The 12,586-nt window shown below is 31.8% G+C and overlaps 1 protein-coding gene across 8 annotated transcripts in view; it reads left to right on the top strand.

The window, feature by feature from the left end:
• The first annotated feature begins 11,478 nt into the window (after window positions 1-11,478).
• The window catches only part of RhoGEF2 (Rho guanine nucleotide exchange factor 2), a 30,689-nt gene continuing 29,581 nt past the window's right edge, over window positions 11,479-12,586 (top strand). For 3 of the 8 annotated variants that reach the window (XM_015513269.2, XM_015513268.2, XM_015513271.2), the window contains exon 1: window positions 11,497-12,427. Coding sequence is in view for 6 of the 8 variants with exons in the window: in XM_015513268.2 (XP_015368754.2) it covers window positions 12,387-12,427 (41 nt within the window). In the remaining 2 variants the exon portion in view is untranslated. Of the gene's footprint in view, window positions 12,428-12,586 lie in introns of all 8 variants that reach the window. The other 5 variants (XM_015513264.2, XM_015513266.2, XR_016190083.1 and 2 more) reach the window with 4 other exon arrangements.

Raw genomic sequence — 12,586 nt, forward strand, 5'->3', positions numbered from 1 at the left:
TTTAGAGTGCCTTCCCAACACATCATACTGATGGAATTGGTGAATATTAAAATTAGATATTTATTCTTAACATAAATTGACCTTATGAGCGTATTCAAAGGGTTCAGTAGGCCCATCAATAAATCATAGTGAACTTTAATCGTATATAAGCTATTAGTTTAATATATGTTTAGTATAGGTAGAGGTGGCTACATTTACAAAATACATTTTTCTTCTCATTTGTAATTGAAAGTTGACAAGTTGACATTTTTCAATAAAAATTACCTCAAAATGTTGTATGCACCGTATCTACCTCTGCAAACATAAATGATAAATTGAACATTTTAAAAAGGTCAATTTTCCAACTCCCTCGTCAAAAATAATAGTGACGATAACCCACTCGAAATATAACATAATATAATATATATAATGCATAAACTTGTATGCAACTGCCAATCGAATTGTGATTGATTTAAATAGATATAAAGTAATGGTTTGAATGGGTGTGTCAGAACTTCCGAGAATACTCATTTTATTCTTCAATTGTATTGATTAAACATCATTTTTTTTGTTTTTTAAATTTAGTTTCAATAGTATTCAGTAAACTTAATGTAAAGTATTTATTTTTTTTTATCAATTACAATATTCAAATATATTACACTCATTTTATATAATTAAGTAATAAAGTAAGTATAGTAAACAATTTAAGACAGATGACAACATTATAATATAATATAATAGCAAGAACAGGCATACCTACTCACGGAAAAACTACTATGGTGAACTTTTTTTATCTATGAAAACAACAAAATGGGGATACCCGCTACCTATAAAACAAAACCATATGTTTTGAGAAGGCCTAAGGAGTAAGGAGCCAATCGCCTTTCCAAAATGTATGGACAGTCGCCGACATATTTGTAAAATTTATGTGACAAAATAAAATTACAAAAATGACAACCCTATACTAAAATTCTTTGGTAGATTTATCTCGACCAAGATTAATCATTAAATTGCTGTAAAGTTGAGGTGATGTTTAAAAGGTATCAATTATTAAAAAAATGATGTGCATTTTTAACAAAAATTATATTCATTTAAATGTTTATACAATTCTAAGTTGGAATATATTGCCGGTACCTTAGTACCTAGTTTATAGTATGAAGTATATTATTTTATCACATATTATTTGCATAATATTATGGACTATAATGTATAAGTATGCATTTATAAATGCAAAAAAAAGCTCCTTATTCTGATTCAATAATACATGAAACGTCTATATTATAAAATAGGTATTGCTCTGGGAAACAATTCAAAGCGCATCGAAATCTTAGTAATAATTATGCAATTTTGATTTTAAAAGCATTGTGAAGGAAGCAAGTGGTGCTTTGTTTATACTTTTATAGAGACTTTAGTTACTTGTGACCCTAATAATATATATAACCCGATAAAAAAGAACTTATTCGCCCATGTTGATCGAAGTCTAGTTTTAATAAGCTTTATCTAAAATAATACAACATACATATAGTTTATTATTAAATAATTTATTGAATTTTTAAAATTAAATTCACTCCTGAAGTCCTGAAAGCTTTTTCTTGCAAATGCTGATAATAGGTACATAATATGTTATACCAAATGCTTTGTAAGTCAAAAATACATTTGAAAATGGATTCCGAAAGTCGTACCATTTTTTTTAGTAGGTATACATCAATATTATTGAAGATAATATTTTCGATTCGATTATCTATCTCCTTTAATCAAAGCTTGTTTTGGAGATAGGGAGTTATTTGATTATCTAATACAATCATTAGGTAATAAAATACATTTAAAGATAGCCTATGCTTTATTTATATCCTAAGAGGCTAAGTACATATAAATATAAATAAAACACAGTTGAATAATATTTTAATAAACGTGTACATGAATAAAAGAAAAAAATATAAAATAACGTTATATTCAAAATACACGAATAAATACAATCTAGATTAAAATATTTACATAATTTAAAATGTAATAAAATTTGAATTAAACTAAATTGCACAAAAGCCATTAATTTATTAATTTTTTTTTTTTTTTGATTTCTGGTTTTTTTATATAATAATTTCTGTTTTATATAAAAATACAATGAATTATATATAGTAGGCCCAAGATTGAAGATATAATATAAGATACAATATTTTTTAGTTTAGAAAATTTTTGAATTGAAGAACGTAGTCTCATTACTATATTATTAATATGTAAATTCCACCTTAAGTTACTATCAAATGTTATACCTAAATATCTAGTTGACCGGACCCTTAAAGTTTTTTACTCATATCATCATTACATTCAGCAATATTTTTACAACATTGTACTGTTAATTTCGAAAAAAAGAATAACTGAATTATGAATACTGAAGGTCATAAAATAGGTTTTTTAATATTTAAAGATAATTTCTTTGAGTTAAAGAGATTTACTACTTTCTTAAGCACAGATATTGCTTTTTTTTGTACAGAAAACCATGAACAGTAAGAAAAGTGTCATCCACATATGTGCATATACCAGAAATATATTACATAAAAGGTAATGGACCAAGAACACTACCTTGTAGAACTCCACATATGATTTTCCTTTTTTGACCCAATATTTAATTAATTTTAATACATCAATAGATTACTAATAAATAATAATAATATATACTTCAATAGATCATTGTATAGTCTTTATACCTACCTATCTACGCATCTCACCGTTATCCGTAGTCTCATTAAAAAACCTGTTAAATATTTTACCACTCCTGCAAAGCCTACCAAATATTACCAGTCTGCCAGTGTATTATACATTTATACATTTTATACTTAAATAATGAATGTATTATATTATATACGTAGGTTATGGATGTATCATGTATGGTGTATGGCACATGTCTGTGGCGTACCTATATTGAGGCATGGCGCTTGTGTAATATAATATTATTAATATTGTATAATATATATAGGTACAAAAAAGTACCTAATACTGATAAACACTCAAACTTTAAAAACCGTCATAACGTAGATATAAAGTTACTTTGACATGCATCACCGTAGTTGCCGATATCACTTCATCTCCTTAAGACACTACAATAATATAGATTATAGAGTAGAAAAATGATTGAAAAGCTTGTGACGAAATGCATGGTAAACCACACTTTGCAGCTATTGGCGGTTTTCTAGCAATAACGAAAGACGAAACTGTGAGATTGCAAAATATATTTATTGTATGTTTATTTGTATAGATAAAATGTACAGTAAGATGTATTTTTATTTTATTTAAAGTTAAGTATAAACTGCGTATAAAATATAAATGACCAGACGAGACATTTTAGTGAATCCTTTGAGCACTGACTCTCTGACCGATCAACTTTTCATTTTTCATTGTATCGTAAAAATTAATTTTTACATTTTTTGTTCCACCTTGTATGATAATTTTTCATTAATCTAAACTAAACTCTGTCTATTTTACCTCCATATATACGCGTTAATCGTATATTATGCATAGCACCAATGACGTAATGTATATAAATATTGATGAACTCACTCATTGCTTACGAGTAATGATCTTGGGTTCATCGTGGTTCGATCCGATCATTAAACTTTTTTCGGTATCGACTGATCGTATCTTTACATACCTAATAATATATTAGTTTTTTTATAGCTTAAATAACAAGTTATAAATTATAAGCTATTTACATATTTTTGAATTAATAACAAAATAATTTTTAATATTTCTGTAATGATTTTACATAATATAATGTATTATGTATTATCATAATGACGTGCTAAATATAATATCTGCTTGTGATTCCTTGTATATGAAGATTAGTAGATATCTATAATTATATACGAAACAATAGATAATTTAATGATTTTATTTGATATTAATTATTTCGAAATTGTACTAAAAATACAATTTATCGTGAAATTATTATTTTTATTAAGTATTTATGATTTACATTTAAGAAGTATATTATTTATTAGTACCTATGTGCAATATATATTTTACAACTGTGTAAAGAATCAACATTTTTTATATACTATGAAACACTGGCTTTTTTATAAGGGATGTGATGATAATGACTTTGTACAGTATAACTTATGCAACTTGATGTTCATTTTTCACCATTTACCGTGTATTGAGGTGAGTAGGTTTTCATCACTCATCGCACCCGTTAGCCCTAGTGCCTTAATTTGTATAACTGTATAATAAGTTATCACACCACTGAAACCTACAGATAAGGATGGTTACCGATTTGTAAACAGGCGGTTTGGCTGTACCTATGTAATCAAATAACTTATAAAATTCCTCAATAACGCCGATATCTGCACTGTTCTTAATGTTATGACTGTGCAGACAAGCCATGGTTTGCAATAATACGTATTTAAATAATAGATAAAGTATATCCGGTAGTCGCCACGTGAAAGTTTCCAGTGAGCACGGAAACATTTCCGTACACGGGAAAATAAAAACTCAAGAATACCGTTTTTCGTCCTTTTACGGAAATCGAGTATGCGAATCGTCCGTATACGGATACTATTTGTATGATTTCAAGCAGAATAGCTCCCATGCGGCCATGCCATGCCATCATGTTCCGTTTTAACACGTTCGATTCCTACTTGGTACCTTGCGCTCTGCAGTATTATGCGCGGCGGCGTTATCTCATTTATTTCATTGTGCATATTGTAATAACATTTGTACTTGCTTGACGTTTCCGAATAGAGACATCAATACGGCACATCCGTTTCCTGCCTGTTTTGAACAAGTGAGCGACAACCTTTAATGAGTTATAGAAGTTAAATGTTAAAATCACTATTGTTATTTCTGCGAAGTACAAAGCCCATTGCACGATACGCAACAATTTCCCACACGTATTTTGGTATGTGAATTGATTTTTATATAGGTAGGTATGATATGCAATCGTCATAAACATCAATAGTAGAGGACATGAAACTTCTTCCCGTTATCGTTATATTAGATTGTTTTCAATTATTGAAATATAATATTAGATTACACAAATAAATTATTTTCGCCTTAATAAAAATATAAAACTATTGACATAGTTTTTAATAACTTCATAAATAAATATTTAACTCAGTAAAAATAAAACGTTATGATTGAGTAGCATATTATAGGTGGCCACTGGATAAATCTTAATAATATAGGTATCATATATTAAGTAATGCTTACTACTAGCCACTAGGAGTTACAACCAAGGGCATCCGCAAGGGGGTGTTGGAGGCATGGACCGCTGCCATTTAGTTAATATTAATTATTTTATCAGTTGTGAAAAAAAAAAAATAATGTGTGATATATACCTTGGCTTAAATTTCTGCGGGCGCCCTTTGTTACAATCTGATTACAATATTAGACTAGGTTCAAACTAAATTAGACTAAACACATATGATATTTAATATTAAATATTGCATAAGAATAGGTATAATAAATTGATAAGTGAGTGGGATTTTTATAGTTTTTTGTTATTGATTATTATTATTATTTATTACTTATTGTCATTTTATACATCGACCAATAAATAATCAAAAAATAACTAACTTCGACCTTCCTATTAAACATAAACCAACTGTAAATTTTTTGGAGTGTCTTGTGAATATATCTCATCGGTTATATTCAAAACTTATTTGTTTTATACATCAGATGAAGCTATAACGAACTACAAATAATAATTCGTTAGGCTACAAATTAATGGTAAAATATTATTAAGTACCCATAATATTATTCACATTGTGTACATTATTTGCCTATACCCACGCCGCGCGCCGTAAAAATGTTTTCGACTTTCCTATACTGACCTACTGTAATAACTAATAACTAATAATATTGTGTAAAGGTCCAAATTAAAAAAAAAAATCAATTATCAAATATTTTCATTAGTTAAAGCAGTATCCCATTTTTGTCAGATTCCATTTATACCATGGTATTCACCAAAATGTACCAGACATTTAAAAAATGTTAAACTTATCTACCACCTGATCGGGCTGATCGTTAAATGGTAATGCAATTTGGTTATTACTTGTTAATGACTGGATAAACCATTTTAACTTTTAACTACACCATATAATATTTTTACTTGGTGAATAAAAAGAAAATCTGAAACACTGATCAGTAGGGCACAGGACTTGTAGCTCTAAAAAGCTCTAAATATGCAAGCACTTATACACTGCTGAAGTAAGAAACGTGAATGAATCATAATCTGTTCTAGTCTATATTACGACCTAAACGATTATGGTACAATTATTTACTTATCATATTGATGCAAGTATTTGCCTACACCAATATGTCGTTGATATCATATATTATTTAATATTAATTTATTACTGACATACAATTTTATATTAATATCACTTAAAATGTAAGTAGGTACGTGGTATGTCTTATGAGTTATTTGAGGAGTTGGCAACGTTAACGACCAATTAATGGTTAATGGTTATTTTCATTGGCGTAAATAAGAAATCTTGGGGTGACTTATAGTCCCACAATTTAAGTTGTTATCAAATAAATACTATATTATTTATCATTATTTTTTCACAAATTAAAAAAAAGTATTAACGTAATAAACATAATGATAATTATCAAATTATAAAATGTTGCTTTTATAATACAGAAGTTCTGATAAATGAAATTACAAAGTTAATCATAAATGAATTCATAAATTTATAATGAATGATGATGTTTCCAACAATGTATTCCAAATATTTTCAAATTGTTAAAGACTTAACCTATGTAATAGCAACTATAGCAGCTAATAGCTAAACATTAAGACGCCATTCTTTTTGTGTCGTGAGACCGAATCATGAACCAGCTTTAACCTTGTGTTTTTGCTTTGTGTCTTCTAAACTTCGAGAGAAAAGTACCTATTCAATATAGACTCAGAAAATATTGTGAATTAATATGATGATAAAAAAACTTTATATATTTGGCTAAGATAAAAGTATGTATATTTAGGTAGATTTGTATTCGTATATAAAATAATAATTTTTATTTTAATGGTGCTCCGCATGTTTTCAGTTTCTTTATCAATACCTAATAATTATAATAGATATGAGGGGCTTCATAGTTATCATAGTAATATGAATAAATGATTGAATTAACCCAAATACAATTTCACACACATTACAAATTACGAATTGTATGGTTTATACGACGAGATGTCATCTATATCAAGAATCAAAATTGTAGTTAAATGTGTTTGAATTTTTATCTAGGTACGTGACGGAAAATGATTTAGATTTTCTCGGGTTGGAGTCAAAAAATATCTTTATCTAGAAGGTAAGCCCTTCGCCATATTCTTAGACGCAATTGTAGGCGAGAAATAGGGCTTGACCCCTTCCCAAATTTCCCATTAGTTCCCCAAAATATACAGTTTTTTAGTTGTGTAGTGGGATCGAAACTCCCCTCTCACATTTATGTTAAAAATATTAGCCCACCTAATATTTTAATGGATTTGCACCCTTGTCCGTACCATGAATTTACACGATGTCTCAACACTGTTTAAAACACGTTTCAAGTTTTTAATGTTTTGACTCTTTGCAACCTTACAATAACATAACGTAATAAGGAAATTTATTGAAAGACTATAAATACAAATATAACAATTGAATACGCACAGACTTTTATATTACCTATTATAAAAATAATATAGCTATAACTAAAATGTTTATCAATAGACGAAGTGTTTATGTGTTGCCGTGTTGGTTTTTTTGTAAATCGTTTATACGTCAATCATAAAAGAATTACTTAATAATGTTATAGAGTTTTTTGTGCGTGGAAAAATAATCTAATTGGAATAGACAATAAAAATTAGTTTCGAGTTCAAGTCACGCGATTTCAGGAATATACCTGCCGTACGTATCGTCTATAATGAATGCCAGTAGGTACCTATACATAACATCAAAACAAATAAAACTGATAAAGAGTTGAATTTTGAATAACGAAAAATACAGCAAATATAATTTTAAGTTACAATACAGATTATTTAATGAATAGGTATTCAGTTAAAATGAACCCTATAATATATATTATACCTATGTATTGACCACATGTTAACAGCATAGTTTTCATATTATTAGTAAAATAAAAACCATTGAGAAATTTAAATCTTAAAGGATACATAAATTAAATCACTTACTTTCTTATGTTACAATAAAATATGAAATGAATCTAGAAATATTAAAGTACCTCTTAAATTCGAGCATGAGCAAATCATTTTTAAACAGGTGAAATTTTTTTTTGAATACCTATCGCTGCAATTTTTTCTTTTATCCATTCAGTATATAAACTAAATTTAACTATGATATAAAGATATATATACCTATGAGTTGTCTTGAAATCTTCTGAAAATTCAATCGTCTGCCGTCTATTTAAAGGATAATAATAGCTATGTTGCCAGTGGAGGTCCTTGACCAATTCCAGGGGGGGGGGTGAAATATTTTTCACATTAAATACATTAAGTACTCAAAAATAGAAGTCATAAAAAAATGTATTTCATGTAATAATTTTAAATTTTATATTTAACCAAGGGGGGGGCGATCCACCCATCCCTCCGTAGGACCGCCACTGTATGTTGCTATATGTACATATTATATAGGTTAGGTACAATATTAGGTACAAGATACTAGAGTGATCATAATATTTTTACATTCCTACGGTTTCAAAAAATAGAAGAACATATATTATATTATATTGTTAACCTAACCTATGAAAATGAAACTATGAAAGTAACAGGACAGGAGTTTTTTCACAAAGTTTTTTTTGACATTTCAATTATTTTATTTTAAATTGCATTACGGAGTAATGTCCAAGGTACAAAATATATTAAATGTATAGGAAAAATATAACTGATATAAATATTACATTTAAGTCTTATCACAGATATAAAGGCCTTAAAGGCTAAAGGGATTCTCGTTTGCTTGTCGCATAATTTGATGAATAGGGTGGTTCCAGCCTTAGTTTGTCGAGGAACATAGTAATGAGAAGCTGGCTTGGAGAATCTGCTCATCGGAACTCTAAAATCCACATCCGCATGAAGCTCAGGTGACAGGTACCTACATTGTATGACTAATTGTAGTTAAAAGTTGATTAGGTGATTAGGTAAACAGTACTTTGAGTAATATAGGTAGGTATACTGTGGTCTTTATAATGATGTTATATATAGGTAAAATACAAAAATTGATTTTTGAATGTTCGTATTTTATTAACGACAATAACGATTTACCACAGCTTGAAATGTAGTAATATATAAAACTGAATGGTTTACCTACCCTGCCTATAGTGTTTAATATAATAATGTGACCTAAATTAGCTTGGCAATACAATTTATTGTAGTCTGTCGAAGTCTAGACATTATAGTGATTAATAATTGAGTACCCACATTTATCGGGGTTCGCACGAAGTTTTGAATTATTAATTTTTGTGCAGTGTGCAATTGAGTAAAATATGCAATTACCAGTTAAGCGATGTTAGGTCTAAGTAAATTATTTTCTAAATATATATACAAGGAAGTATTTCGGGGGTTACGAGATTTAAAGATTCTGAGTGGAGCACTGAATAAATATAATGGTTTTACAATGATGTATTACGGTATTATGGGTGGGTTACTACTTACTAGTTTCTGGTAACAAATTGGATTTAAATGGTTATTTGAGGGATAAAAGTTGATAATTTCAGTACGTCTTTTCAAAATACTAAAGAACAACTAAATAAAAAAACATAAATATATGTAACAACATCCAGGGCCATATTTACGCTACGCATGGAAAAAATAGACATTAATTGTCCTGGGCCCACCGGTGACTAACGACTATGCAATATATTTATATATCACACATGATCCAATTTATATATTAAATAATATGCATATATGGCCCATTTTTTTATTTTACCCTGGGTCATATGTTTGATAAATCAGGCTCTGACAAAATTAATTTTTCACAAATCCAATTTTGTTATAATTTAATAATTTCTTTTTAAATCATAACAAAATTATAGAGGCTTTAATCTATCCCTAATAAACATCGAAGTAAGGATTTTCTAGATATGTTTTGAGCTATCTATGAACATTTGACATTTTAAACTTTTTTTCGTTTTATAATAGGTAAAAAATCTCAAAAATGTATTACAAGGTTGATGGTTCCTCAAAAGTTATTATTATAATTTATAGCGATATTATAAAAGCATCAAATATTGGGTTATTATAGGAATAACAAATGACAATTTTAGGTATAAGTATGATATGATATTAGTAAAAATAATTTTTTTATTATTTTAAATTGTACTAAATTATATTACACCACTGTTCATGATTCTTCATGATGCTTACGGTGACCGATGAGGACATGAGAGGTAAATGTAAAATGGGTTGATATCATAATAATTAAGATTCTATAGTTTAACCTAATGTATGAGTGTACGATGGAAAAATAAATTACAAATGTTTATATTTTAATATAATATTATATACATGATACATCCAAACATCATAAAAATAAATGCTTAGAAATGGAGACTGACAGTGCTCTTAATGAACGGTGTAAACATTACAGATCTCATTGAGTACAGACGAGCGCTAACACATAAACCGACTAAACAGTCTAAACCGAGCAACACGGTTTTCGATTAGACCAGAAATCTTATTTTTATCTCCAACGAAGAATAATCATAAATTCATAACAGTGATTATTTCGTCGCGCGTTTTTCTTCCGTTTTAATATTGTACGGTAGCACGCGTTATCAGTGACATTGCCACTATTGCCAGCCGTGGCCGCCTCGTTGATTGCTAGTGTACTTGTGTGCCGGCCAAATACGCTGCACCTAGCCAGCAGGTGGTGCCCACGTTATTGTGTATCATATTATAATATACAGATTCGAATGCGTTACGTGTAAAAGAATTAATAACAATAATAATATGATGTACATAAATAATATGTCGCCACACAAAATAATTATAATTTTTTTTTTTTTTTTAATTTCGTCGACAAAACCGAACGAACACGTTGTCAAGAACAATTGAACAAACGATACGAGCAAAAACCCGCGTAAAATATTTCCCAATCATCACAATAATAATAATATTGTTATTATTGTTGTGTGCGCGCGCGCATGCATGCACACACACTCAGACACCAGCGCCCGATACGTCGCCGTCGGAGCAGCAACGACGACGGTCAGGTCCGCAGGTGGTGCGGACACGACGGTCGGTGCCGGTGCTGGTGCAGCGGTGGCGGCGAGTGGCAACGACGACGACGACGACGACGATAAATTATAATTGCGCGGCGGGCGACGTCGTATCACACACACGCACACACACACACACACACATGCTCAAACGGTGACGGCGGCGGCGGTGAATATTATGTAGGTTTACGGAGTAGTGGCTGGTACCCCGCGCTCCACACCACCGTCACCGCAACCGACGCCGTAGTGGCGTACTCGCATCGTTGTTGTAGCCGTCGACGGCTGCCGTGGTGGGGATCGGCCGTCGGCGCAGTGTTCGGCCGCAACCGCCGTCGTCTGCTGTGTTTGGGCACGTTCCATCCCCGGCGCGCAACAGCGACAGCACAAGCCACAAGCAGGCAGCGGCAGCACGAGCGTGAGCGGTGGCCGTGTATGTCGACGTTTAACTCGTATGAACGTTTTATAACTACTACTATTCACTTCGTTTTTTTCGCCTCTCGGTAAAATCGCGAATAAAATTCCTCTGGTGCGGTGCGGTCCTCGGACACGTCGTCGACGATAAAATCCAATCTCGTCGTCGATCTTGTTGTTGTTTACGTCCGTCCGCGGACTCGGTGATAATAGACAGGACCGATAATATTAATAATAATAATAATAATCGGTCGTGTGTGTGTTGCGCGCGCCAGACGGTTACTTGTTGATTTTTTTCCCGATTTTCTTTCTGGACGCGTTTCCCCCGTCCACCTCCCGCTACACCGACCCTACCGAATCGGATTCGACGTCGTCCGTCGCGCGTTTCGTGAGCATCTCGCTCGCACGCGTCACACACACACACTTGCTCACTTCGCGCACATACACACACACGCTCGCTCGCCTGCATACGCACTTACACGGGGACGTAACTGACAAGTACACACATACACGCGAGCGCGCGCGCGCATACACACACGTATAGTCGCTCTTGCACACATTCACGGACCGGATGCCAAAATAATCGCGCAGTCCGCTTTTCCGCCGGATGCAGTAGTGACCCGTGAAAACAGCCACAGACTCCGTCGAGACACCGATGCGAAGACGGTCGACATGTAGACGTCATGATCGACATGATCCGCCGGCCGATCGTCGCCGTCGCCGTCGTCGTAGCCGCCATACCACTTGGCCACCACCACCTCGAGGGTGCACCGTCGTCTTGAACAGCCGCCATGGACCATTCGGCTGCGGCGGTCCACACGTCTAACGAAAGGTATGTGTCGCGACTGTCGTCTCTTCGCCGCCGTATAATATAATATATTTTATTATTAATGCTGTGTTGCTGTTACGTCCGGCTTTATTGTCGCTATCTATAATGTCACCATCGTTTTCGTTGTCGTCCACTCGACGACGGCCCTAGCCACATACCATG

This window comes from Diuraphis noxia, unplaced genomic scaffold (genome assembly GCF_037042655.1).
Source record: "Diuraphis noxia isolate RWA-SAM2 unplaced genomic scaffold, SU_Dnox_SAM2 contig0001, whole genome shotgun sequence".
Classification (NCBI taxonomy): domain Eukaryota; kingdom Metazoa; phylum Arthropoda; class Insecta; order Hemiptera; family Aphididae; genus Diuraphis; species Diuraphis noxia.